This window comes from Leptosomus discolor, chromosome 5 (assembly GCF_034619465.1).
Source record: "Leptosomus discolor isolate bLepDis1 chromosome 5, bLepDis1.hap2, whole genome shotgun sequence".
Lineage (NCBI taxonomy): Eukaryota > Metazoa > Chordata > Aves > Leptosomiformes > Leptosomidae > Leptosomus > Leptosomus discolor.
In genome coordinates, this window is record NC_141395.1 from 40,778,795 (window position 1) to 40,806,733 (window position 27,939).

General features: G+C 48.5%; 1 protein-coding gene across 3 annotated transcripts; it reads right to left on the reverse strand.

The window, feature by feature from the left end:
* Nucleotides 1-1,447: 1,447 nt before the first annotated feature.
* Nucleotides 1,448-27,939, reverse strand: MLPH (melanophilin). 3 transcript variants are annotated; one of them, XM_086465151.1, is made up of 17 exons: nucleotides 27,830-27,939; nucleotides 23,588-23,809; nucleotides 23,228-23,364; nucleotides 21,786-21,824; nucleotides 20,625-20,716; nucleotides 19,478-19,606; nucleotides 17,806-18,001; nucleotides 16,467-16,627; nucleotides 11,859-11,942; nucleotides 9,909-10,100; nucleotides 6,725-6,919; nucleotides 4,380-4,535; nucleotides 4,180-4,272; nucleotides 3,628-3,693; nucleotides 3,422-3,479; nucleotides 1,855-1,952; nucleotides 1,448-1,474 (listed from the first exon to the last, which is right to left on the reverse strand). In XM_086465151.1, the coding sequence occupies exons 1-17, from the start codon at nucleotides 27,937-27,939 to the stop codon at nucleotides 1,448-1,450; spliced, it is 2,055 nt and encodes a 684-aa protein (XP_086321277.1). The 3 variants fall into 3 exon arrangements, with proteins under 3 accessions (XP_086321277.1, XP_086321276.1, XP_086321278.1); XM_086465150.1 differs by having other exon boundaries at nucleotides 4,174-4,272; XM_086465152.1 differs by lacking the exon at nucleotides 11,859-11,942.

Below are 27,939 nucleotides of genomic sequence, written 5' to 3' on the forward strand. Positions count from 1 at the left end.
CACTACTGATCATGATTAAAGTGGTTTTAGTTCAGATGCACAAGAATGGCCTAAAATGATTCAGCCCAAGTGGACATCGATGGGAAACTGCCAGCATTGGTCTGACATCCCACTCTGGCTGCGAGTGATCCTCCCAGCATCACCCACTGTGGAGGGAGGGAGGTGGGGGCTATAAAGGACAGGGACCAGCAGGTACCAAGCAAAATTTTTTATTGTGAACCTCCTCCAAAGTGACCTGCAAGAGAAAGCAACCCTCTCCCCATCCCAATGTCCTGGGCACAGATACGGGGCCAAGCACTGATCCACTGAGGCTGGTGGATGTAGAGAATTAAATATTGGAGGAAAACAAACAATTTAGAGTATCTGGGAGAGGGTGTTATCAATGCCACTGTCACCTGGCAGGGGCCCAGGGCCACTTCAGCCCCCAAAGGCCATCACAACCCCTCCAAAGGATTGGATGGTCTCAAACCCATCATTAGGAACAGGGGACATGCTCATCCACAAAGCACCTCTTGGCAGGGACTGACCCCTCTGCAGAGCAGGGAAATCCTGCAGATAAGCACCTATGCTCTGCTTGCTGGAGTCCTTCTAAATTTGTTGATATAGCCTCACATGGGGAGGGGACATCTTTGAGAGCTAGAAAAACAAAGTGATCCCAAACAAACCCCCTAGCCTTTCTTCCACCCTTTCTTGCCACCACTTCCCACAAGCCTCGCCTTACTAATGTCCCCAGATGGTCACAGCTGCTTCAGGTGGGGTGGCGAGAAGCCTCAGTGGGTGTTTACATGGCTTTGTGCAAAGGTCTGTTGGCCAAGTGCTCACTGGGAGGGGGCCAGCACCACTCTCACCCTGCCTTGCCGCTCAGGGAAGGGAAGCGATGCTCTAAGGGATATCTCAGGGAGTCGGGACCAGTGTCAGGATGCAATTCCCAGCCTGGGATGCCTGGGTCCCTGCTCTACTTGGAGTACCCCAAGGGCATCCTGCACCTGCTGTCAGCTCCTGTCCCTGCTCAGCACCAGCCTGGGGGACAGCAGAGACAGGCACTGACAGCTTTTGCCAAGTTAGGGCCATGTCACTGCTCCTGGTCCCCATGCTGGAAAGCCACGCTGATGTCCACCTCCCTCTGAGGAGGTCGCTCCTACGCTGCAACACTCTGGTCCCCTTGGTTGATCTGGTACCAAAGAGCTGCCTAAAGCCAAGGTCTCATTCCTGCCTCCTCCTATGAGAGCCCCTGGCCACGTGTTTGCGCCCCAGTATCTTGCTCCTCTCTCTGGCAGCTCCCGGTAAGACCACTTGCTCACAGCCTCTGGTTTCCCTCCTGTCTGGGTTTTCAGGCAGAGGCGGGCATGGGAGAAGGAAGAGCAAGTGTTGGGGGAAAGGAGGTGAGGCTTTGTGCTGATGTCTTGTATCGTCAGTGAAATGCAGTGGCAGGAGGGTCCCCCACTCCTCAGGACAGGTGGGTCATCACAGGCTTCTGCAAGGCACCAGAGGGAGAAAACTCAGGTCACCACCATGCCCACAGCACCCCGAGCCACCCAGGCAACGAGGCCAGTGCACTCCTTGTCCCCTCCAGCTGCATGGAGTGAGGACCTGCCCCATCCTATGGACCATGCAGGCAGCGGGAATTCAAAGATGTAAATCTTGTTTGGTCCCCCCGCCTTGGGGCTTATGACATCCCAGACCTCAGGCCTGCCTGCTCTTGCCAGCTAGCATGGTGAGACCAATGCCAAGAGCTGGGGGCTCCACCGGCTTGAGGAGAGCATGAGGAGAGACAGGTTCCTCTGCTCATGCCCAGGGAGGCAGGTCCCATGTGGAGCCCAGGCCAGCAACCCTCCCGGGTTGTTGGGTTCATACCGCAAAGAGCCTCTCGACTCTCCTGTTCTTCCCGTTGGGGTTTCTCTGTGTCAGGGAGCCACGGTAAACAGAGTTGCGGTCAAAGTAGTCATCAAGACCTGTAGTGAAAGAAGAGACATGGGCAGCAGGTCCTCATCCACCTCACTAGAGGTTTCAGTTACCCACCAAATCACTTGGGTTTTACTGTCCCCTGTTGGCTGTGGTTTTGGACGTAACACTGCACTTCCGTCTCCAGAAGGGTGGTTGGAAGCCTTTTGACAACAAGGAGGCAAAAAATGCTGCTACTGAGGTTTCCAGAGCACCATGCGATCTGGGTACCAGCCTGCCAACAGTCAACTGACAAGACCTCTGTTCTGGAAACCTCTGTGATACAGCAAAAGCCCAGTCTAGGAGGAGTTCTCACCGCCCAAGCCTATGACACTGTCTTGACCTACTAAGTCATCTCCTCTTCTCTGCCACTGACTTCTGCCAGCTGTACCTTTGCAGGCCCAGCTTTGCAAGTCACTGACCTGCAGGGAGGGCGGTCAGGAGACCGAGTCACCCCATTGCCCAGCCCAGGCAGAGGGGATTTGGCTCGCCTGGTGACATTTGTCCCAATTGCACATCCCTCTATCTCCTTGCGGGGGTGACGTGTCCCCCGGGCTGCCTTTATCTGCCTGCCCTTTGCAGTAAGAAGAGCAGGTGGCTCCTCCTCAGCACAAGGAGAGAAGGGACCTTTCTACCTACCAGCCTCAGCTTGGGATACAGCACTGTTAATTAACAGTGGCTGTGAAATGTGATTCCTTCTCTACACTAAATGATCTTTCCCTCCTTCCTTCCCTTCATCTTCCATTATCTGGAAGGAGAGACATTCTTTCTGCCTCTAAGCTTATGAGGTGAGATAAGAGAGAAATAGAAAAGTAATTTCCTAATGGGTTTTGCTGATATTGGTCAGGATGAAATGTTTCCAGTGACTGCCCCCTACTACACAAGCTACTGTGTCAAGTTTCATGTCACCATCTACTTTGAAGCACTCCCAAGCTGCCATTTGTCATACCTAGGCTGTGGAGTGCCTCTTGCCACCCACCAGAGACCAGTGGCTGAGGCAGGTGGGCAACAGGATAAAGGATACCTCCCCCAACATGACCAAGTGAGGAAGAAATTGCTATCAGAAGAGATGATGGGCTTAGGTGAGGCTTTGAGGTCTAACATCCTCAAAGACAATCCTTTGAGGTCTTATAGCCAACGGGACATCACAAATGAAGTGTGCAGGTGTCTGCCTGGACTCTGGCCTGGCAGGAGCCCAGGCTGCAGAGAAAGTCCTGGTTCTTGGAGGACTGAGCCAACTCAGCCTGACCTCCACTCTCCCATCACTGTCCCTGATCCCGCCAGTTGCCGCCTCCTTTCCAAGTTATCCACCACAGGTTTCACCTGTGGCTGTCCTAACAGCAGGCCATGAGCACAGGGAAGGGGACCCCCAATGCAGACACACAACTGGATGCAGATAGAGAAGACTGAGCATCCCCCGAAAGCCCAGCCCATCCACCCACAGGTCCCCACCTCCTGTGGGCAGAGCCGCGGTCCTTACCGGTGATTTCAAGGGGACTGTTGAACTTCCTCCTGAATGCCTGCAGTCCGGGCATTGCCTGGAAGAGAAGCGGAGCAGCCTGCCATGGGGAAGGGGATGGGAGGACAGAGGTCCCTTCTGAGGCCCCTGTTTTGAAAGCAGCTCCCTGGAGACTCTGGTTTCTCATGTAACATGCACTAGCCAGCACAGATTAAACAGGTACTCACTTGAACATCATTTGAAGACTCCCCTGGACTGCTGCTGGTGGGACCGGGAGAGTGGAGGCAGGCAGCCTGCGGGCAGAGGAAGGACAGAGGTTTCTCTGTGGATGCAGAGGAGGCAGACAACTCGGACTGCCTCTCTTTGCATTTTCACCTCTTTTGTTTAGTCTGGGCTGATTTTAAGGTGAGTAAAAGAGGCAGTGCAATGCCATGGCAGCAGCTCTGCCTGATGTATTGCTATTCTAAAAATCAGCGTGGAAATGCAGGAGTTGACTCCATGCTGTGGTGCACGTAGCAGCCCTGCATGCCCTCCCTGCAGCCACGGGAAGAGCACCGGTCTCCAGATACAAAATCCTCCCTTGATGCACGTACAGAATCAGAAGTGTCTCCCATCCTCAGTGAGACATCCAATCTCAGAGTCTTGGGGCAGAGAACCGGGCAGCAGGGAGGGAGCTGTGCACAGCTCAGCAAGCCAGGCAGCCCTTCGCACTGCCCAGGGGTGGCAGGACATACCTTTCGGGGCTGGGACCTCTCATGCTAACCATCCTCCACACTCACCTGCCCACTTGTCTTCTTCCTCACCTTTTCCACTGACCTCACTGTCAACCCTGCAGCAGACAGAGCTGCAATTCGAGATTCGATGTCCGATATCTTTAGAGGAAGGAAAAAAACCACAGAGATGGTGGCTGGAGGATGCATCACTGGCTTCGTTTGCCATCACTGGCCAGGCAAAGCAACTCTTAGAGCCAAGCCCTTACCTCACTCTCTGCCTGCTGCACCTGAGCGGCTGCCGAAGACACTTTGTCCTCCAGCTCCGACAGCTCTGAGTCAGTAGTGCCACTGTGTTGAGCCCCTTCCTCAAGATCCTTCAGGGTCTTCTCAAGCTGGTAGGTCTTCCCAGCAGTCAGGTACACCTGAAACAGCAGTAAAAAACCCACATTGCAGAATTAACCTCCCTGGAGTCCTCCTCTCCTGGTGTGACCACAGCCCAGATGATACAAAAGCTCCTGCCACTACTTTACAACTACTTTCTTGCCCTGCAGCACAGACAATACCAGTCAGCTCTGTCAGGGTTTTTCATCTCATTTCCTCCCTTCTCCGGGCTTTTTGAGAGCAACTACCAACCGGGACTAAGTGGTAAAAGGCTCAATGGGAACATAGGAAGGACCAAAACTCAGTGACCTACTCAAGAAGCATCAGCATCTTTATGCTGTGTCCTCAGAGGGGAGGCAGGTACCTGCAAACAAGCACAGGCTGCCATGTCCTGTGGTGGCAGCAAGCTGGGACGGAGATAGACTGACTTTCCAAATTTGCTCAGTCTGTTTTAAGGGTGTCTGTGCTGCTGGGTTGCTGGGGGTAGGGTCAGGATTTAAGAGTTTGACCCTGGGAGGTTAAACAAGCCAACCCCCACGAAAGGCAGCTTTGCCCCGGCACTGCTCTGGACTCTCAGGAATGATCCCAGCCGAGAGCTCAGCAAACATGCATATGAATGGAGCCCAGCGCCACAGTGGGGTGAACATGGGAGTGCTGACTGGGGATGCACAGTGTCTATGGGAAGAAACATGCTACCTTTGCTGTCTAGATAAGAAGGGTAAAAGGACCTGTCCCAATAGAACCACTGGTTTTACTGTCACTTGGCTCCTCCTGGCCTACTACAAGGATTCAAGTCCAAGCAAGGCAATTTAGGAAACATTAATATGTTGGTGCGCAATCACATAAGATTTTCAGATGGGTTACAGCCACTGTTTTGCTGACTGATCCCAAAATCTCAGTACTGCTAATGCAATTCCTGCTCCTCCAGCCCTCTCCGTTTTTCCTTGGCTGAGTGTTGTTCAAAACTGCCTGGCACGAGCTCTCTGCATTCACTGAAGTACCAAGCATCCACCCAAATCACAGCGTAATGCCCAGCATCCAGTAGGTCCCACCCATCCCAGTGCAAACCCTAAGGCCTAACAGATTGCAAATGTTTGCAGGTGCTATCCATGAAGATGTTCAACCTGTGCGTCACAGAAACATGCTTTGTTGTTGGGCCATCAAACTCTCCCAGTGCTCTCCGAGGCAGGTGGCATCCCTTGGAGAGCAGAGCGGTAAGCCAGCTGTGACTCAGCCAGGGCCCCCGAGGGAATGGCAGCATGAACATGTACCTCCCAGGGTCATCATCTACCCACTGCCTTGCCTCTGCCCGGCTGCTGATGGCAGCAGCACTGAGCCCGAAGTTCACAACCTTCCCAGCCCTGTCTCCTCTCCTGGGAGAGGGGGAACCTCAAAACCTTCATACAGCCACCCCTCTTCCCCTGGAATGATGCATTTGGCCAGAAACCAGCCAGGTGATGCAGTTTCTGAGCGCATTGTGTACCCATCAGCTCCCTGCTTTTACATATAAGCTTTCTCTGATGAGAGAGGGGCCACAAAATGTGTTAGAAAACCCTGCTCCCCATTGCAGGATGTTTCTGACAGTGAAACACAATCACCCAGATGGAGATGTGGCTCTTCGCCCCATCTTTGAACTGTTTCTTTGGAGCTTGGTAAATGGCACTGCAGATGCAATCCATTTGCCACGGGGAATCGATTCATACAGGTTTACAGTAGCTAAAATATTGTCAGTGCTTCACAGTGTCACACAAACCTAGAAGGGGATTATGCTCTAGATGTAAACTTATCACCTGCACGAGCCCATCAGCCCCAGGCACAAGTCAGCCTTAGCGAACATCTAGGTCATGCTATCCTCATTTGTAAAATCTTTGATGAAACACAGTGCTTGGAGGAACAAAAGAGAAGTGGGACAAAAGCTTTTGCTGCAGCTGGAGCACAGGACTGCCAAAGTCCAGGGAAGTGATGCTACAGCAAGCTGGGGACTGTGCTTGTCCCCTCTCCCTGGCACTCACCCAGGGGGGGAACCAGGAATGTAGGCAAGGGAAGACACAAGACAGAGCATCTGCACCTCCCTGGCCACCATCAGACAAGACGGAACACTTTGATCCCTCTGTGGTGCCCATCCTTTTGGTGCTGACTTACCCACTAACAAGAAATTTTGGGAGGTTTCCTCTGTGTTCCCATCACCCTGATGCCCTCCCTGCTTGCAGAAATCTCTTGTGAACCTTACGTTTTCTTCAAGCTCACGGTACACTTCAGCCACCTCTTTCCCATCTCCCAGGCTGGGAAGCTGCCCTGTGGAGAGGGCACAGCTGCCGTTGTACTGACTTTTTCCATGCAAAGACTCACACACTGCTGTCTCCGTGGTGTTTATGGCTCTCAGCACTTTGGCTGTGATTTCGCTCAAAGCCTGAGCTGATGACCTCTGCACACGCCCAGCACAGACAAAGCGGAGGGTGGGAGGGGGAAAAAAATAAGGACATTATTTTAATGTGATGTACAAAACAGCACAAGTTGGGGGCAAAAGGGGCATCAGACCTTCAGGAGCTGTAGAAAGATGGGGAAGCAGTAATTAAAGGGCTTATGCTGTTCCTGAAGGGCTCTCCACCAGAGATGGATGTGTAGCTAAAGCAGAGCTTTGATCTCAGCCTGTGCTTTTTGGAGGATGGCTGTGACAAAAGTAGTCATCTCAAAAGGCTTGGAAAAGAGGTTATCAAGGGACGTGTTGCTCGGTGTAAGAGGTGCCACTGGAGCTGTCTGACAGCAGCAGGCAGCACCTGGCCACCTGAAGGCCACTCAGATACTCAGCAGCTAAGATTTAATTGCAGCATATTGCTTTACACTTCAGCAGGCCTGAGTGTGGATGCAAACAACTCCTTAAGTTTGTGGCATAATCAAAAAAACAAACCCAACATAAAATTATTGTATTGCCACACTGCCAGAACTTGGGTCTAACGTCCTCTCTTCCCACCCCAAGGAGCACTGACGGAAATAACGCTTGTAAGTGCTGCCTTTCGCGTGATAAGGCACTAAGCACATGTAAAAATGGACTGAAGAAACTCATAATCTCTCTCTCAACTGATAGTTCCCTAGAAACCAAGGAGATGGGGGTGATATATGCACTGTCGACAAACAGTTGTGTTTACAACTGCACATATTTCCAGGTGAGCCGTACTGCAGAGAACCAGCTAACACTTTTACCATTTTATGGTGCCTTCGTGGTACAGCAGAGTTTTTTCACATTTTCCATTAGAAGTGTCTGTTTTCATCACAGTGTTCTCCAGTTAGAAGACGAAGAAGAGACTCACATAAAACCAAACTCAGAATCATGCAAAATCCAAGACTGAATCTGGTACAAGTACAAGGTAAGTTGCTGTTAAAAAATCCACACTGACACAGCCTTTAACCAAGGCTGGTCCATCTACATCACTGCAGGCAGTTCTAACTCAATACTGCATGATGGTATTCGAGTGTTACCACAAACAAAAAAGCTGAACTTTGTTTTACTTCTCATATTTGGTTCTGCTTAAGCTGTTGCAGCCCAGCTGGGTCTCCTTTTGCTTAGGAGCTGTCATATAGCTCCTGTGTCACCTGCCTGCATGACCCCACGGAGAGACAACAACCATGCCTGTATCCTCCCTGCTTCATAGCTGGCTTTTGGTCAAAAAAGGTAGTAAATCCAGAGAACCTGGGCTTCATTTTACGAGAATGAAGAAGCTTGCATTGATACCCCACTAACATCTCCCTATTCCTGAGCACAGATGAGGTGTTGAGCCTCTGTCTGCTGCAGATCAGCAGCTCACACAGGAATTAAGTTACCTTGGTGAGTTACCACTTATCCCATGCTGCAATTAACTGGAAATGGTTACTAAGAAGATGCACATCATTCAAACAATGAGTGGTAGTGAAGTCTAGCTGCAGCAATCACCTAAAAGCAGCTTTTAGGAAAAATGAGGCAGTAAAGGAGGCTTTCAGTAAGGATGCAGTGCACCACTGAGGCAGTGTCAGTAAGAGCCCAGCAAACGGTCCCCAAAACCATGAAGGAAGACGTCCTGGGATAAGTGACTTGCTCTAATCCTGAGATTTTATGTAGAGCCAGGCAGAGACTCATACCTGAGACAGACTCACTAAATGCACCATGTGTGTACACACAGCCACAATCTCCAATCCCAGCCGCAGCCAGGTTTTGCCTTGTGAGGCTGAGGAACAAAAGCACATTAGAGAGACCTCGTGGCACCATTAAATTCTTCACAGCCTCGGATGAAAGGAGCTTTGCAGGAGAGGGGCAGCACAGCCCCTACTCGCTTCGTTTGCCATGCTCACCAGTGACAGATGTGTCAGAGCAAACGCACATGTACCCCACCCATGGCCAAGGCAGAAGGGAGTGGATGAACAATTAAGCCGTTAGAGACCCAACAAGGAATGCTGACCTCTCCATTTTGTGCTAATGGACTATCTTGGGAGGCTCTGCGCAGCTGGAGATGCACAAGATCTCCTTTTCTTTCTGAGTCACCTGACCTATCATCAGTTGCTCTTCCACAGCACTGTCACCCAGCCTTACTGTCTGCCAGGCAAGGCAAGGGGGAAGCAGTCCACCACCTCTGTCTGCTCTCACTCTCCATCTGGGGAAGCAATTCTCCTCTTCAAGGCTGCACAAAATGAACGCTTCTCCAGCCCTGCCACAGGCATGTATGGGGGAAAAACAGATCTCCAAAATGCACCCAGCAGGCAAGGGGATAAATCAGAACTGTGCTGGGCCATGGGGGTGAGGGACCTTCTGGGGTGATGGGAATGGGGCTGCATAGATGCTGTGATCCCTTCTCCTCTCCCTGACCCATGTCCCCATGGATCACCCACCCCTGTAGGGGACAGGAGCCAGCACACTGCTGTAAGTACAGGAGATGCTGACCTAGAGGAGTGGAAGTAGGACCAGCAATTTTGGGATTCAAGAGCACTGACAGGTCTGGAAGAGATATTTCAGGCTGTAGCAGGTGCCTGAAAAAGGCTACCAGTACTAAATCATCACTGAGCTCTTCTCCCACCCCAGGACTCTCTTCTCCATAATGACATTCAGATCCTGAGACAACGCTTCTAAATAGAAGTGGAGGTTGTGTGCCTCTTCATGACAGGCAGTAGCCTGCAAGACCTCTAAGAGACTTTACTTTTGGTTCTTGGATGAGATTGGGAGAGCCTACAAGGAGAAAGGTCCAGATCCAACACCCTGGGGCTTCCCTATCCCTTGACACTCTGTTAAAGCATGCAGCTAAGTCAGGCATACCACAGCCCTGGGAGGCATTGAGATGGAGGTGTGGGACAGAAGAGTCACATTATCATGGTATAAGTCATAAACCACTGAGAGCAGAAGGAACCGTAGATAGAGCCTAGAACAGTATGGATGGAAGGACACAGATTACCTTTTGAGCATCCCTGGCCATGTCATCACTGGAGGAACTCATCTCTGGTTTCTTTGTTCTTTTATTTTCTTCATGCTCCTCTTCTTCAGAAGAGACTTCTCTGTCACTGATGTTGCTGGCTAACTCCTCCAGCTTCCTCTTCAACTCCTCCTCCTCGGCATCGGGACCAAGTTGAGACTCTGGGGCTGGAGACTGAAGGAGCAGAAGAGAGCTGCGTAAGAGTCTCCTGTGATGGACAACGGGATACGCCCGGGTACAGACACTCTCACCAAGACTTGCCAGCAGAGGAGCTCCAGGAGCTGCAAAAGGGACTTTGAGCCCTCCTTTCTGCACCCATTTTCACAAGGGGCAGTCAGACTGCCCAGGGGAGCAGCAGACCCCAGTGACCTGTGCTCCAGCTTTATGCTGAGGCATACAAACCCTTATACAAACCCTTGATCTAAAGAACCTCCATTCCCATTTTCCCCACACACAGAACTTGCTTGATTTTCCCCATGGAAAATTGCCTTTTTCCTCCCTTAAAAAGGTGTCTGTGGGGGATTTGCAGCCAAAAATCACCACATTTTTGTCAGGAACCACGTCATGGCTGGTGGCTCAGAAGGTAGAGATCACAGTGACCCAAAGACATGGTCCACCAGGGTGAGAGAAGCAGCCATGTAAACTACTGCTCCCTGAGGAAGCTTTCGGAGCCTCTAAGTAATCTTATTTATGATGAGAAAACACGCAACAAATTTTGCCGTAGCGTAGATGGCATATTTCTACCTGGCCCTGTTATTAGGTGCAATTTGTGGTACCTGGAGAAGAATCCTATTAAACTCCTAGGCACTGGAATGGGTCTCCAGAAGTTACTGAACTCGTTGTCCCTTCCATTAAGATGGGAATACAATTATTTGTGTCATACCTGGTGGGCTTTTGTCTAAGCTGTTTTTAACAACCTTGAACAATGGCATCCGCAGCAGGCAATCTTTCTCCCAGGCAACCTATTCCCAAGCTCTGCTATCCTTTCTGCTAGAAAGCTTTGCTTAATAGTTAACCTCAATCTGTCCCACAACAGTTTAGACCTGTTGCTTCTACTCTGATCTGCCCTAGACATGGGAATAAAGCATGGGAACATGTGAACTACTCCCTTGGTCAGATTTACTGACAGAAGCACTGAATGATTACAAAGATGTCCATCCCCATTATAGATTTTAGAAAAAAAGAAGAAATTGCATTATTTCATCTATGCCTAGGGGACTTCTCTGTAATTATCACTGTCCATTCTACTGAGCCATCAGCCACCAGAGCAGCTCATGGTTCACACAAAGGAAAAGAAGAGTACATAGTCTAAAATTAGAAACCCAAAATCAATGTTAAACAACCTAAGTATTCACAGATTCTACATCATTGCCCAGCTTTAGCTTAATTTAGTAGTTTTCTTCCAAGCTTGATGGCATGGTAAGACAAGGGCAGTTCAGAAGGACATAAAAATCTTTCTTGACTCAGATCTCATATTCACAATAACCAAGGGGCTTCCTGATATATACTAATTGGGTCCCCCATGATTTTGAATGAGCTGTCACACTTCTGCGTATGAACTGACACTCACTTAACAATACCCCTAAAATTAGCATTTCATATAGAGTATCAACCTGAAACCAAATTTTCCTTGTGCAGAAAGGGCAAGGAAGGCATTAACTTGTATGGGGACCTAAATACCATGGGTTAAGTTCACTTTTGTTTCTGTCCTGCCATGCAATGTTTTCTAAAGCACTCCATCACCTGGCACTAGAGAAGAGACTCCAAGGCCAAACCAGAGGATTAAAATCAAACAACCTGAGTCATTTATCTGTCTGGCATTCTCTCTGCAATGCCGGCTGTTTCAGAGAAGCCCCTCCAACGACAGGGGGAAGGAACCAGCACAGCCCATGATCTCTCCTGGCAGAGAGGGTCCCGGCTTTGCCTGGTTACCTCATCAGAGCGCACCAGGATTTTTTCCTCCAAGCGGTTCAGCATGCGTTCAATTGCAGACATGCGTTTGTTGAGCTCATGAATCTAGAGGAAAGGAAAGAGAGAAAAGGAGTAGAGAACAGACCAGCCACCACTGCCAGGACAGTGAGAAAACAGCGCAACCAGCAGAAGAAAGAAAGCAACAAGACACTGCCACCATGGGTTGAATTAAAAGACATTAAAAAATAATGTCTTTAAAAAATGGCCCTGGATATGTGAACGAGCTCCAGGAGGTGCACAGCCTCTCCTCAAATCTGGAAAACTCAAAGTGATGTTGAGTACCCAGCACATCACAATTCCCACCAAAGCATCAGTAGCTTTGATGCAATGAACACAAAACCACATCACCAGCCCCGTTTTGTCCTTTGTCCAGACAAAAGCATCAGGCTGTAACAAAGCCATAATTCGCATGCTGCCCCAAATACAAGGCACCATTAATTTTCACTTCTTACTCCTTTCAAGCAGCTACTACCCCATCACCTCCTGCCAATATAGCGCTGGAAAAGGAAAGAGGGTAAGAAATTCCCATGAAAAATTCCAGATACAAAAAACTAAACCTGAATGTTTCCCCCAACACACTTTGAATTTTTCTGACTTCTCCTTTCATTGATTTACCAAGATGCTTGTCCCTCTTTTCTCCCTCAATTTTCCAACTGAAAAAAGGGGCATGGAGAGAAGAGTAGAGAAGAGAAAGATAGACAAAATCCTGAAAATCAAAGAGAAGTTACTTTCTACGCTCAAGAGCCAAGACAAACTTTTGTGGTTAAATCACTGAAAACACGAAGGGAAGCTTTTTTTTTCCCTTTTAGAAATTCAAGTTTTGCTTTCTTTAGAAAACGTCTTTCTCCTTTGATCCAAACAAATAAAACACAAATGATGAGAAATATTGCCCATTTTGTAATACTACCTCCCACATCACTGCTGTTCTGAGTGGCTGCCTCCCATTCAAAGGGGAATGAGCAGCAAATGCAGTAAATATATTCAGTAACAAAGAAATGCGAGGGCTTGGCTTTGTTTTTATATTTCCATCCTCTCACTTAGTTTTTGTGGTTGCTAGCGTTCAATTAATTAGATCCTCACAACAGCTTGGAGAGATTGCATCTGCTGAAGGGAAGATGGCTATAAAACCCTGACACTCTGGAGAGCAGAGCACTGTAATTACCATCCCGAACTGAATGCATCTTTAGGCAGCATTAAACGCATAGGCAGGAAGCAATCCAATCCTTCTCTAAGTGGTTTCTCAGTACTGTTTAAAATCTGACTCCTGCATTTTCCTGGTGACAATGAGAAGTCTGTGTTAGGCCACCAGCTTCAGAGGAAGAGATGGTGATGAACTGAGCACCAGCACTGCCCTGTCTCCGTAACACAGAGATGGGGAGAAGTCAGAGCATAATGCATGGTCTGATGGTGATAGGCTACAAGGATAGGAGCTGAAGAGCTTGCTTCCGTTCTCCTTCCCAAACAAGGCTGGTTTTAATGCACGGTCGTCATCCCATTAGGGTGCACTCCCATTAGGGCCTGGGCCGCTCTGCTCTGCTCCCTGTGTGACAAAGGCTGGTGCTCTGTGTTAAAACATTTACAGTGAAGAAAATTAAAACACAGCCCATAAGGAGGATATTAGTTTGGGCAAACTATCACTTACTGCTGGGGGGATGGGGAAGACAAGTTACTCTAGGTGCTGCCTCCAGTCTCTCAAATACCCAAGACCTCTAACAGAAGCTGTAGTTAAAGAAGAGGTGCCAGATAGCATCAAAACTTTGGGAATCCAGAATCACTGATCTCCCTTGAGGTACAGCAGAATGGCTTTTGGAGAGAAACTTGATAAATTTGGGCTATTCCTTGTAGCTTGGTCCTTTTCCTACCTGGCTTGTAAAGACCTAAAAGCAAATACCTGCACAGTTACCAATTCAGGGCTTCTTTTTGTGTCTCATAAGGTTTAAGAGATTTTTTTAATAGTGTTGGGGTTTTTTTTTAATTTGTTTACCACCTTCAGGTCCTGGAGTCACAGGGCTAGGGAACAGCCTCTGCTTTTGTTACTGGAAAAGTTAAGTTTCCATGTTTGGGACTGAATAGCATATCCTTTCCAGAACTAAAGCAAAAGCGATTTTCAAATCAAATGTATTTTGACAAACTTGCACCTAAGGCAGTTTTAGGGTTTTCAGCTGTGGGGTCAAAGTGATGCAGGACAAAGAACTGAGCTCTCCACCTCTTGAAAACTTCAGATGCCAACAAAGTGTTTACCAGGAAAACACTGCTTTTGAAGCCAGGCTATGGGATTCAATACAGGGTTAATAGGGGTTAACAAACATGCTTCTGGACCCTACACCCCACAGGCCAACATCTTGAATTGCCAAAGGGTACAGCCTCTGAGAAGTGCAGTGCCAGGGTGACCAGTCATACTCAGCCATCCTTGCTGTCCCCTGGGATGTTCCATCTGGGGCTGGGACACCCCAGAAGCTCTGACGATGGTTATGTGACATACCCTGGAAGTGCCTGTAAGCAAGTCAAGATCTACTGCTTCACTGCTCAGGAGAATGAAATCCGCTACTCGCTGTCCCAGATCCCTCCTGGCCTGTGTCTGCCCTCCTGCCAGCCTCAGCTCCTCCATCTCCTCCAGTCTTAGGACAAGGGGATGAATATCAGCCTCTTTGGAACCTGCTCCACCTCTGTCAATACAATAGAGCTGGCTAGCATCAAAATCTGGATATTCTTGCCTTCTCTCTTCTTTGGGCTTGTACACGGCCTCTCCTTGGCTAACGGCAACAGCAATGCATGTGTGCGTCGTTCTGAAGTTAATGGTCCGGCACAGAGCCGTGTCTCTTCCTGCTGGGTGAGGAGAAGGCATGGCAGGAGGAAGGTTGCTAGCTGTAAACACATCAGCAGCACAAAGGGCAGGAAGGATGAAGAGCTATTTAAGCAAATGAACAATGTTGGCATAAGAGCAAATGGGATTAAATTGGGAGTGAGAAGATGCCTTGTAACCATTAGAGCGACAAGGCTCCACAGCAGCCTTCATACTGGTGTGACGGAGCAAACCACAAAGCATGCTGGACCACCCTGAAGTGAGAACTTGCCCAGCTGATGAAGAAAGTAATCTGAAGCGTTGGTAGGAATTTGGCCCCATTTCCCCACTGCATGCCTAATGTACCATGGCCTCATTAAGGACACCCAGTCCAGGGTTCTTCCATTTACTGCTGACTGAAAAATGAATGGCATTTAGTAACTAAAACATGTGCCAAGGGAAGTAAAAGGCAAAGGAAAACTTTCCCTACACAGGCACATGAAGGGTGGTGCCAAGGATGGTTGTGGTTACAGATCCCCCCCACTGATACCCAAACTGGGGTTCAGGATGCGCAAAATTACCAGCTGTGAACAGAGACTGGCAGCTGACTCTCCCTGTGTATCTGTAGCCAAACACCACTCAGCATTTTACTGCTCAAGAGGTCTGAGGGATGCTTTACCATCCTCACCACCCACCATTTGCAAAGGTGGCATCAGGAACTGCAAGTCCTTGCTTGACAATTAAAACACAAGCCTGCAGCTTTTTTGACACCCTTCTCTAGACTGTTCCCCTAGTTATCATCATTCAGGAGAGATACATGACAGGTCATGCTGACCCAGTCCTACCCGAGCAGGAACACTATATGCTGCAAAGGAAGAAAAGGATCTTGATGCTTATTAGATATCCCTCTCCAAACCTCTGTCTGATCATAATGCACCAGTGCATTCAACTGAAGAAAGCCTTTTTGGGGACACAGAAAATCATAGATAACTCACAGATTAATAAGGACAAGCTGGAAAAGTAACAGTAACGAAGTCAGGCTTGTTGCTGTGACAGCAGCGTGGGCAGAGTGAAGCACCAATCAGTGCCTGATTTTCTCTTTGCCCTGACTGCAAAAGTGGAAGGACTGGAAGGAGGACTTGGGAGAGGAAACACTGAGCTCCAGCATACTTCTGCATCATCCTAAAAGGGCAGAGAAATGTCTATTCTCCCTCATCTCAATGAATGAAAGAGCCTTAAATGCACCTTCCCAGGTCTCAGTCCTGCTCCGATTTCACGACCACTTTGGCAGGTCCCTCACAACATGGAGGGAAGGACATGGCCTGGGCATTTATCTCCCTGGTGCCCCGCAACCATCACGTGACACCTAGATGAGCCAGCTCCTAGATGATCCCACAGGCCTGCTGTATTGCTCTGGCAATGCAAAGTGGCTGCACCCCCAGCTTCACTAGTTCCTGAGCTGAAGAAGAGGAGGGATCTCGAGTCTACAGAGATCTGGGACCCACTCTTCTCCCTCTTGGACCCTCACATGGGAAGCATGGGCACCACACCGTCCCCACACAGAAGGGGCAGCGGTTGTGAGGATACATAGGGCACATCAGCTTTTTCTGCTCATGCTCCACATCCATCCTGTCTGAGAGACTACCATGGCTGCACCGCAGTTTGCCATCACTGCTTCTCTTCTCCTCTGAAACATCCTGCACCTCACGGGTAACAAACATCGTTTATGGCAAGAGAGGCTTGGCCCCAGCCTTGGTCTCACAAGAGATTCAACAGCTGTTTGGTACCTGATTCCCGGAGTGGATGACGTTCTCCTGGGAGGAGGCTCTGTTCCGGCGTTTTGTGTGGTGGGGCAGGTAGGCAGGGAACTGGGCTCCCTTCTCGTCCTCATCAGAGGTGTCCATATCTGCAGAGTACCGGGACCGGGGCTGCTCGTTCCAGGGGCTGCCTTTGGAGAGAGAAGGCTTCAGCACAAAGGTACAAGAGATTCACACCCTTGAGTTCCTTCCTGGCCATCAGCCCCATCCTTAAGACAAGCAAATAATGAAGCACTTCTCCAGATCACACTTTCTATCCTTTGGCAGGAGATGCTTCTGCAAGAGAGACCAAGGTTAAGGATGGCTACGCTGGACCAGGCTGCATCTCCAGCCACTGCGGCCACACAGCACCTAGCTCAGCAAGGTCCCCCACAGCGCTGCTGAGATAGCAGTGAGCACAAGGAGCATCACCCTTGCTCTCTCATGCCCCAAACAGCCAGGCCTTTCACCAAAACCAGCTGTTGCCTTCTCAGTTTTGTTGCATCCCAGGTTTGGATACACAAACAATGAAAGAAAACGGAATTAACAAGCCAGAGGGCCCTGCTTCTGTGTTGCTCCAGCAGGACCCAGAGTGGGAATTTAAACAGAGCACAGTAAGGTTTACCCAGCATTTCCTAGTGCCCTGAAAATACAACCAGCAGTTGGAGACCCAGAGGGTTATCTTCTACAGCTGCATGTGCACAAGCTGGTATCCAACCTTCCTGGCTTTGCTATCACAGCAGGGAAGAACAGCAGTAGTAAAAGGCAAATTCTTCACCGTTATTTGCTAGGTTATTTATAGACTCACAAAACCGCAGATCCTGTAGCCTACCACTGCACCCTGCCCAGCTACAAGGATGCTATTTAGCAACCCTCAGCGCTTGCCTCCAGTTCTTGTCCAGTTTAAGTGCCCTTAAATTTCAAAACTTTCTGCACCCACAACATTCTTTGGCAAGGAGTTGAACTCATCTACCTCTGCCTGCAGAAGGAAACACATCCTGTTGTTTCTAGTAGTGTTTCTTTGATTGTGTCTAGTTTCTACCCTGGACAAGACCAGTAGGTATGAGGTGGATGGATGCCTTAGGAACAACCACTCTCGCTTTGAGAAACGAGTTTGGTGGGAACAAGACCAGCCCATTACAACTAAATAATTCCGCTTCTTTCATGAGAAAAATCCCTTTTGCAGATGGATATTTTGCCTTGACCCTGAAGCCTTTTAGTGGCTTTGAGATTGTTAAAAAAAAAGCCAAAGGCATTTTCATTTTGGCCCAACTCTTGCAGCCACTTTTCCCCAAAAGGATACAAGAGGAGCCTGGTCAGAGACACCTACCAGGTTTTGCATTTCTTTCCAGGCTCATTCTCTGTGAATTGACGGTGAGCCGAACCTCTGTGCTGAAGTGCTGCTCCGGAGGGCTCACTCCTGGACCCTGTTCCTGCAAGATGTGGTGGAACACCAGATCTGCATCCGCGATCCTGGACTCCTTCTGGGAGTCATCTTCAGCTGAGTTGGGGAAATCTGGTAAGGACTGAGAGATGAGGATTGTTGCTGAGCAGCTGCCAGTGAGGACTCCTTCCCTCTCCTGACCTTCGCTAACAGCTTCTAGCTTTATCCTCCAATACATGCATGGATTGACCTTTTACAATGCCAATTCCTAATAATCCAGTTTAAAGCCTTCTTTACCTTGCTGATGAACCCTGAGCAATACTTCTCATCACTGCCAGGGGGCACTGTGAATTTTTACAAGAACTAGGCACAGAGGCCTTTCAGCTGGGCTGCAAAAATCTCGGGTCTTTTTAAGAACCATGCCTTTTCGCTTATATAAACAGTAGCCACCTTCTGCCCCTCAAATAATCTGAAACTGATAAATCTGATTCGGGTGATCTTGACAGAGGCCAGCCCCCTCGAGACTCACGTTGAATTCTGCTGCATGAAAATGGGTTTAGATAAAGAAAGAATGTAAATATTTGCTCCAAATTCTTACTGATTTATGTGGAATTGTGCAGATTTTTTTTTTTTTTTAAAGCCCATGTTACACATCTCTGCACGTCCTGCTTCTATGCAGGAGTAGAGTTTAAAGTGGCACAGTATAATTAGAAGGAAGAAGGAGTTGTTCAATATTTTAAAAGTGAAATTTCAACAGGAAAGGCAAGGAGGAGCAGCCCAAAAAGCTTGATCTGAAGCATCTCAGGCTGGAAGACCTTTTGCCACATCTAAGGCAGCCCCATCTGTGTTTCTCTGCACAGCTGGAAGGTAGGGATGGCTGACCCCCTTGCTGTGGCCCTTGATGGGATCACGGGGCACAACTCACTGCAGTTGCTTGTGCTGGAGCTATCCGTGGGTCCTGCTCCTGGTCAGGAGATCCCAATTCTAAGATTCATACAGTCTCCTATACAGAAATAACCAGAGTTCACACAGGTTTTGTTCCCCCCATGTTCTTCCCTCTGACTGATGGGGAACCCCACCCCACCGGTGCCATCGCTGCAGTCACACTGGCTCCGTGGAATTTGTCTTCTGAATCTCACAAAGGTTGCATGCCCCATGAAGCTGCTGGCTAACTACATCGCCAGTGCCACCACATGGCAAAATCAGCCCAAATTGGATGGGATGATGGGAGAAGAGTCTGGTTTCATTTTGCCTCTTGAGTACTGAACCTCCAAAAGCTCGTTAGAAACTAGGGTGTCCCATAGCCTTGGGACAACACAAGAAAACCATTGTCTACAGAGAGCAAAGAAATCAGCAGGGAGAAGGCCAGAGAACCTCTTGCTATCTCATTTTACCATTCATCCTCACTTCAGTCAGATGTCCTACTCCTGACTCAGCCTGAGGCAAAGGTCTTCAAACAGAAGAGATAGCAAGTGGGGCTATGGGGAACAAGAATTGGCACCATTTTGCCTTACAACACCAGCTGAAGGAGGTCTTTATAGCTGTAGGACGAGGTAGCAGAGGTAGCAAGGAGGAGGAACAAGAGAGGACAGTAACCCCCCCAGCACTCTCCCAGTACCTGGAAAGCATCCGGGCTGCTGGCTGCTGGGGAGAGCTGCACAGACTGGCGGCGAGACTGAGCGGAGTACTCCGAGTCCAGTTCAAAATCAAAGGGATGGACAGACAGCAGGCGCTTTGTCTTGCGCATCTTAGCGTAGGAAGTGCAAGAAAGGAAAATTCAGCATAAAATGCAGTTGACCTTGAAGAAATGGGGGGGCGGGGGGGTGGGGCCTTATCTCCTTAGTTTCCTAAGTTCGCACAGTGCAAAGCAAGGCTCCTGCTTTTTGCAGAGAGCATTTGGGTCCAATATTGTCCTGCTTGCAGGAAGCCAGATATATAGGGCAGCGTGTGCTTATGCTGGAGTCAAGGAAAAGTGGCTTGCTGATTTCTAAAGTCTCTGGCTGAGGACTGTGGCCATGATCAGACAGTGAGGAGCTCCCTCCTGATTTATAAAGGCAATATGGGAAAGCTGAGTCAGGTTACAGCTCAGAGAGAGATCTAAGTCCTAAAGTGTCTCCCCATCTTCAGAGAAAGGACACTGTTGGCAGATGTCTCTGGATATTTGGGAGGTCATCAGCTGTCTTGGGGCAGGAGCAGCTTGGACAAGCTTCTAAGACCTCAGAAGCAGATAAAAATGAATCAACAAGCGTGTGAAACGCAGCACATACCCACAGCCATATGCTTGTAACAGCATGTATGTAACTGTATCAGCATTTCAAATACACTGGCAGATTTCACACATGCAGCAGGAACAAATACACTTCCCAGCAGGCATCTTAATCTGTACACATAGTCTCAGAAAAATCCAGGAGGTAACTCGATATACTCATGAACCCAGCTGTGCTTTGTTACTCTACCAGGTATCTCTTCTAGTAAAAAAACAGGTGGGTTCTCATTATATGGGTATGAGCTGGGACATTCATATTAATGAGGACATCCTTAGCATCGGGAGTGAGTCTTTTTTCCCAAGGGCAAGTATTTGTGATTTTACTGACTTGGTTGTTTCTACATAAACTGGGAGAGGAGCTTGTCTCAGAGAAGGAAAACAAGAGGGAAAGGCCCAGTTTTGAACATGGTGTAGAAAACTGCCACCACCACCCAAGGCAGGCCAGCAGCAGGTGAGGGCACAGAGTGAGACAGAAGTGGCCCCAGAATGAAACCCTTACTCTGCTGTAAGACTCTGCTTCAGCTCCACGAAGGACATCATCTTCATCATTGCTGTCCCCAATGTCACAGCTGTTGAAGAGCTGGCATTCACCTGGAGGGGAGACAACAGCACACTGCGTATGGGCAGCTCCTGCACCCCGTTCCTAGGGGAGGAAAGTCCCCACCATGGTGGTCACACCAATGCACCTGTAGGTGAGGCTATGCTTCGTATATGGGGTGAAAAGTCCAGATTAGAAATACTTCCAATTTTTTTTTCTTTTTTAATTTTTTGCATACTACACCATAGCCAGTATGCTAAAGAGAAGGGGACGAAGGATGGGAAAGGGACAGGAACATCTTAAGGGAGTCCCAGTGCTGCAGCTGGCATGCAGTCTAAGGTCTGCAGGGTAGAAGTTCTTTGGGGTACAGTTCCAAGGCAGCACTGCAGATACCCACTTTTAGCATCCAATCTTACAAAACCTTGGCTGGCCTCTCATTGCTTTCCCTTCCAGCTGTGCACCATTACAGATGTGGAAGTGACCACTGCAGGAAGATGAAGGACACCTGAACCACAGAGCACCGTGAGGTCCACCTGGCTGACTCCAGTGTTTGAAGGCACTACAGCTTAGCCCGACATGGCTCTGCTTCTGCTATTCCTGGTTCCCATCAGCCAGCTCCACCATCTATCAGTGATTGATTCCTTCCTGGGTCCTCATCTCTGTACCCAGATCACTGCCAGGCTCAGCGATACATTGGCAACAGCACAAATACCTGACCTAGTCCAAAGTCAAGATAGGCAAGATGCTCTTTCCTATATCAAATGGCAAGGTGCAGTGAATCTTTCCTGCAAGGGCTCCTAAGGAACACAACCTGAAGTCCCAAATTCAGTGGGTTCCTTAAGAATATGGCCAGCTTTAAGAGCGTGACATAGGTGCATTAAAGTTTGGCAGGTAATTAAAAGCCCTGTTGTATCTGAGTCTAGCCTTGGAGACACCAGGTGTACTGCAATGCATGAGATGAGCATTACAGTCCACCTCCACTGCAGTGGAGAGATGTCGTCCCTGGTCCAGCCACACCAAACTGTGCTGGAATGCCCATAGCCAGAGGGTATGAGGAGAAAATGACATTGGAAACCTCTCTTGAACTGCAGGCCACATGCTGTGATTCTCTTTTTTACTTACTGTTAATGTCTGGCAGGCTGTAAACTCTGTCACGAAGACCTAAATGAAAAGAAAAATTGTGGAAAAAATAAATAAGCTCATTTTCTCTCAGAGAACAAGTCTCAAAGCTATGGTTAACTGGAGTTCTTTCTCTAGCCATCACAAGGTATAATCCTCAAAAAGACTCTTTAGAGAGAACAAATCAGGCACTTGAGACAGGACTTTACTTTTAAAAGTCAAAGAGCTTATAGCCACCACTTCCACAGTCCTGATGCAATACGCCTGGGAGTGCAGCAGCAGGGGAAGGTGCAGCCAACAGCACGTGTACACGTAAAATGCAATGGTGTCATGTCATTCTGCTGTACCTCCTGCAATCAGAGGCACATTCCAGGACAAAATTCTTACTTGCTCAAGGGCCAGGCCAATTCACTGGTATTAAAGTGGTAACAACAAAAATCATGTCTTTTTGAAAAAAAGCATCAAATCTCAACTTAAAAAGTCTAAAGCACTGTTACCTTCACACTTGGTTTGGTTTTCTCTCGGGTTATCCTTTCTGTGTCTAGATGCATTTCTCAGACTGAATGCTGCATAAATTGTCTCTCAGTCCATTAATTTTATATTCAATACCACTACCCTCCACACCCTTTCTGATATTTCAGCTGTGAGTGGTCTGGAGAAAAGAATGATTGGACCAGTTGAATCAGCTCATGTCTGTGGCGTTTGTGCAAACTTTTCTGTGGCTCCTCAAGATGGGAATAAAATCCACGATGGTTTTCCAAGGCAATAGGCAAAGCAGTGCAGGAGCTGTATGAATGGCAGCTAGCAGCAACCCAGTAAATAATACTGTATTAAGAACAGCTTTCAGCATATGTTTATGCATTATTGGAGCAATATCAGAAATACTGAAGATCCATAAAGTTCTGAAGAAAACAGCCATGATACAGGTAACTCAGTAATCCTGATACAGTTTTGTCAGTGCCAGAGCATCATCAGATTGCCTGTAAAAGTCATTAGATCACGGGGAAAAAATAAAAAAGACTGCTGGCTTTACCCAGCCAGCTGGATGTTTGGGTCAAACTTGGGTTAATTTCACAAGCTCTCCACAGTGATGAAAAGGGCTAAAAGAAAGAAAAACAAGAGCTGCAACTCTTACATACTTATAAACTGCAGGACATGAGAGTTTTAAAACTAAGCATGAGATATTCTCGAATCTGTGGTAAAGACTTAAGCCTTAACAGAGGAAAAAAAAAAATCCACCAAGAACACCTCCTCTGCTGCTCTCAGGATGAACACACAACTCTGAACCTCTGCTTCCTCCCCAAGATGTTTTGCACAGTCTCGAAACCATACAGCAATCAGAGCGGCATCAATGCTGTTGTTCCTCCCTTGGTGCATCCCAACATAGTGCTGCATAGATGCCCCGTGTGCAGCAGGGCAGGATAAATCCTGGCACTTCTCCTCACCTAGAAATGCGGAGTTCACCCCCTGCCCTGGCTGCAACCTGCCGTAGAGGGACTGCAGCACTTTGGCACTTCCAAACCTCTTGAAACGGGATCGCATATGTTCGTAGTACCACTCCAGGGAACCGATCTTCACGATCCTGCCCAAAGAGAGGGTATGCATACAGGTGAGCTGGTCCAGCCACGCTCATGGTGACCAGACTTTCACCCAGAAAACGTCTCTTAACAAAAACACAACCTGTTTTTCTAACCAGCATAAATGGTTTCTAACCAGCATAAAGAGATGCTGGGCTTGGGCGACGCTTCTTGAGCCTCAGCCTCGAGGCTCGCCTTGCCCCTTGCCCTCCACCAAAGCAGCAGTACCTGGAGAGGCGGCAGGGATCGCAGACCCAGCCTTGCTCCTTCTTGTTGTAGCGGCTGCAGCTCTTGCAGGTGTAGAAGCGACAGTCCAGGCACTGCCGCTTGCTGTTCAGCAGGAACTTGAAGGGCTGGAGGCAGTGGACGCAGTGGGTTTCATTGAGGTGGGACTGGTTCGTCAGGAACTCTCTCTTGCTGCTCTCCTGGTCGATCTTGCATTTCAGCTCCCTGCAGAAAACATCCCAAAACACAGGAATTTCTTTTTGTTATCATTTCACTGCAAACTCTTACATGGCAAATGCCATCATGCCCAAATCATTTCAGGAATGATTTTCCAGTGAACAACCCTGCAGGGCAAATCTAATAAAATAACATATCACAAGTTAAATAAACTGAACAAAGAAGTGGGCTCCAGATTCAGGGCAGGTTACTATACATCAGGATCTGCTGCTGTTAAATTTAAGATTAGATTTATTTGTGCCAAACCCCATCCCCTTTGCTTCACAGGGTATTGATCATAAATCCTAGGAATCTCATGAGAGTGGTTCTTCTTGAAGTTGCTGTCCACACCCCACCCCAATCCAATCTTTGAGCCTGAGGTCCAGGTGGAATTTAAAAGCCTTCTGGAATTCTCAGTTTGAAAAAAAAAAAAAAAAAGCAATCTGACATCAAACAGAATTTAAAAGGGTTTTGATCTAGTCCTTCAGTGCTAAATTCAGCGGAGACTTTTATTAAGGGCCAAAGATGTGCAACGAGGTCCTGTTCAGAGGACAGCAGCAGGAGTAGATACGCACAACGGTCCTGTGAAAACCCAGCTAGCAGAAGCACTTTCCAAGAGCACCTTCTCCTGGCAGTCTCTCACTACTAGCTTCTTTTGCTGCCTTGGCTGGTAGAGCAGGCGCCCATGCAAGAAGGTGGCTATATAAGGCTGAACCCCAAGTGACAGCCAGGGCCAGCTAAAACACCTGCTGAGGTGGTGGAGGCCCATTGCGCTACCCAAAGGCTTTCTGTTTGTTCCCCATGCCATGCACTACCTCAGGTATGTTTGCCTTTGGGGCTACGGCTGAGAAGCAATGTTTAACTTGTAGGGAAGGTACTAGAAGGTTGTTTTCTGTCTAGGTAGGGTTAAGAAGCTGCCTTTTCCAAAGCAGAAGTCAGCCTGGGCCAAAAAAAAGCAATCAAGTCTGGAGGCTGCTTCAGAAGCATGGCATGAACAACAAGGCTTCTGTTGATTCTCCTGGTGCCCCCCAGCCGCCGGGGAGATGGGCTGAAGCTGGGATGACTGCAGCAGGAGCCTTGGAACCTTGCTGGCGTGGCAGCAGGGTGCCAGGATATCCACAGGAACAGTGATATGGCTGGTGGTGGGAATGACATGAATGTAAACCAAGCTAATCCCTGTTTAACCAGACCAGTTTGCACTTAGGGAGCAGCTCTCATTTTTTTTCCGGAGGAAACTTTTCTCACCAGCTTGCTGCCAGCACACCAGCCTGGGTTCGCTGTTAAATGAGAGTGATACCACATTGCATTAGCCAAGGATCTGGGACATGTAAAAACCAATATAAAGACTGAACTGGGCACCTAGTTTTTATATTCAGCTATTCACTGTCCTAGTGGTGTTTCAAATGACCTACTGCAAATGTTCAGCAGTAAATTTATATGTGGCTGCTAAAATCAAACCCCCAAATAGGAAATCCTTGGGTTGGGCTCAGTGCTACTTTTCCACTCCCATGCTAGGGCTGTTTCCAGCAGGATCTAATCTTTCACTGGACTGCTTTTTCTGGTTCCCAGAGACCGGTCAGATCCCTTCACCTCCCCTCCCTCACCCATGAGACCTGCCGAAGGAAGGAGAAGTCTCAGCCAAACCAGTTTAAAACCCTCAGGAACTGCACGTCTCTTGTCTCCTCTTTCCAGCAGGAGCGCATGCCAGTCCCTTCCCTGCTCTGCTCGTGGCAGAAGAAATCACGGGCGGTGGGATGCCAAACTGCAGTGGGGTCAGTGCAGCTGAGCTCCAGGAGAGACGCAGGGAGCTGTCCCCCAAAACCAGGGTTGCTGGTAGGGATCTTTATGGAAGGAAGCAGGGAGAGCCCTCACAAATTGGACGTTATTTAATTTCTCAGGCAAAGCATTACCCTCACATGGTTGTGCAGTTTCTGGCCAGCTGAAGCCTTTGTCTGTTGTGGGTGAATATCTTCTGCCAAAAAGAAAATGCAAAGAAGTAGCAGAAAGGAAAGAAAAAGACCAAGCTGGGGGGGGGGGGGAGGGGGGAACATTTCTTCAAGGCTTGCAGGTTGAGACAAGCCCAGTGAATAGAAAAGCAAATGAACAGAAAAACAAATGGGGTTGTGGTCAGAGCACAAGGAGCAAAGTGAATGGCTGCAGGGTCCCCCCATAATGTCACATTTTGTCCCAGCTTGTTACAGACAGAAAATGCTCAGGCAGCTCTGTGTCCAGCACGCAGGAGTGTGGCAGACTTTCCCAGACCAGTGGTCTACTCTATGCCAAGTATTATAGAAATATCTAATGTATGGTCTCGGCTGAGCCTGTGGAGAGAGGCAACCAAGCCTTGGACTGGGTAATGTGCTCTACCCTAGAGACTCGGGCAGTACCAGGGACCACTGGGTTAATGCCAGCCCTCCCTGGGTCAGGATTAAATAACAAAATTAAAAAAAAAAAAAAAGCCATGACTGCCGGGACAGAGGGACAGATGCTTAGGAGAAAAGATAGCAGCCAGGTAGAAGCATCCTGAGACCTTCCCCCTATCTTACACCTCCCATACCATGGCACTCAATTTGTGAGCCTCCTGGGCATCAAACAGACCCAGATAAGCCAGGTGGTGCCAAGGTCAAGTAGGTAAGGAATTCACCTCGCCCACTTCTTTGCTGCAGGGCACAGCAATGTCGGACCCCACCTCCTTCCTCCAGGCAGAGCTCAGATCCATCATAAGGGAGACATTCATGATTTTTTTAAACACCCTTGTCTGATCTCCGTCCTGCACTTCAGAGCTACCAGCAGAGGAAGGCAGTAGATGATGACACTGAATTACCTCTGCCTCCTACACAGAGTAGGGTTTTCTTAGGCAAAAAAATAATCAGGAGGTCTAAAAATATATGACTGAGAGTTTCTCGTGGCTAATGGTGTAAGCAGAGAGGGTCCCACAGAGCCTTGCATGGCAAGCTTTTGGGGGATGCTTCAACAGCTCCAATGCAGATATCCCAAATGCAGAAGGATGACCCTCACCCCTCACATTTCACTTTGGATCTGGTAGAGGAACCAATGAGCTCCTGGTCCCCTGGAATCACCGTGCCATTGGCACCAGCCCTGCCTCACAGAATTCAGAGCTAGGAGGGTACGAGGGCTCAGTGGGAGTGCAGCACTGCCCAAACCTCGCCTGGGAGCACAGGCTATTCTGTTGGGATAATAGTGAGAACTTGGTGAGACCCTGAACAGGGACACTGCAGCTTCTTGAAATAAAGTTAAGAAATTGTGAAGTTCAGTCAGTTAATAGTTAATCAACAAGGCCTAAAGCCCTGCAATTTTTCATGCTCAAACTTAATCTAGTCTGACTGAACATTTTTTAAACAGCACTTTTATCAAATGCCCTGTTTATAAGACCTTAAGAGATACATCCACTTGCTGCATTAGTGATTTTCAATCTTTTCCCAATCTGGGGACCCCTAAAAACTTCTGAGGATGGCATGGCCCCCCGTATAGCATATTTAAGGCTACTACAGTAGATTTACTACTCCTCTCGGTTATTTTTCCAGGATCTTCCAGGAGTCTGTGGACTCCCAGGACCCACTGAATCACTGAATACCCCTCCTGTCCTAAACATGGGAGAACTATCACATGAAACAAAAGCAAGGGAGCCAAAGCCCATCCTTTGCTCCAAGGTAAGATCTCCCCATGAGATCCATGCCAATGTCAAGCCCCACAAAGGCATTTCCTGAGCAGGGGCCAGATATTTGTCCTGATAAACTGGTGTAATGACACCGATCTGCAATCTGCATTGCCGACGATGGCACTGTGCCAGTTTGCACCTTTGTATCCTGAATGCGTCACCTCGCTGCTGATAATGTAATCTATTAACCACTGGGTTTGATTTTAACAGCCAGGTCCGGACTGTTCCTCCTCACCTGCAGTCTCGACACATTGCTTCATTCCTGCAACTCATATGCAACAGGACGTACAGGGATCTGTGGCTATGGCTTGCTTTCACCCAACCTCACAGACCACCGAGCGGATACTCACTCCAGCCGTTCTTCCTCTTTCTTCCGCAGATCAAAGTCGCGTTGAACAACTTCCCAAACATGCTTGGCCTCTTCATCAGTTAGCTTGGAGAGGTCCAGCTTCCTCCCCAT

Coding starts and splice junctions, on each gene's coding strand:
- MLPH (XM_086465150.1), bottom strand. CDS start 27,939: ATGGGGAGGAAGCTGGACCTCTCCAAGCTAACTGATGAAGAGGCCAAG. Junction 20,717..21,785: donor CAGCCTGCCAGACATTAACA/GTAAGTAAAAAA, acceptor TCTCCCCTCCAG/GTGAATGCCAGCTCTTCAAC. Junction 4,536..6,724: donor ACCGTGAGCTTGAAGAAAAC/GTAAGGTTCACA, acceptor CTGCTGTTTCAG/GTGTACCTGACTGCTGGGAA.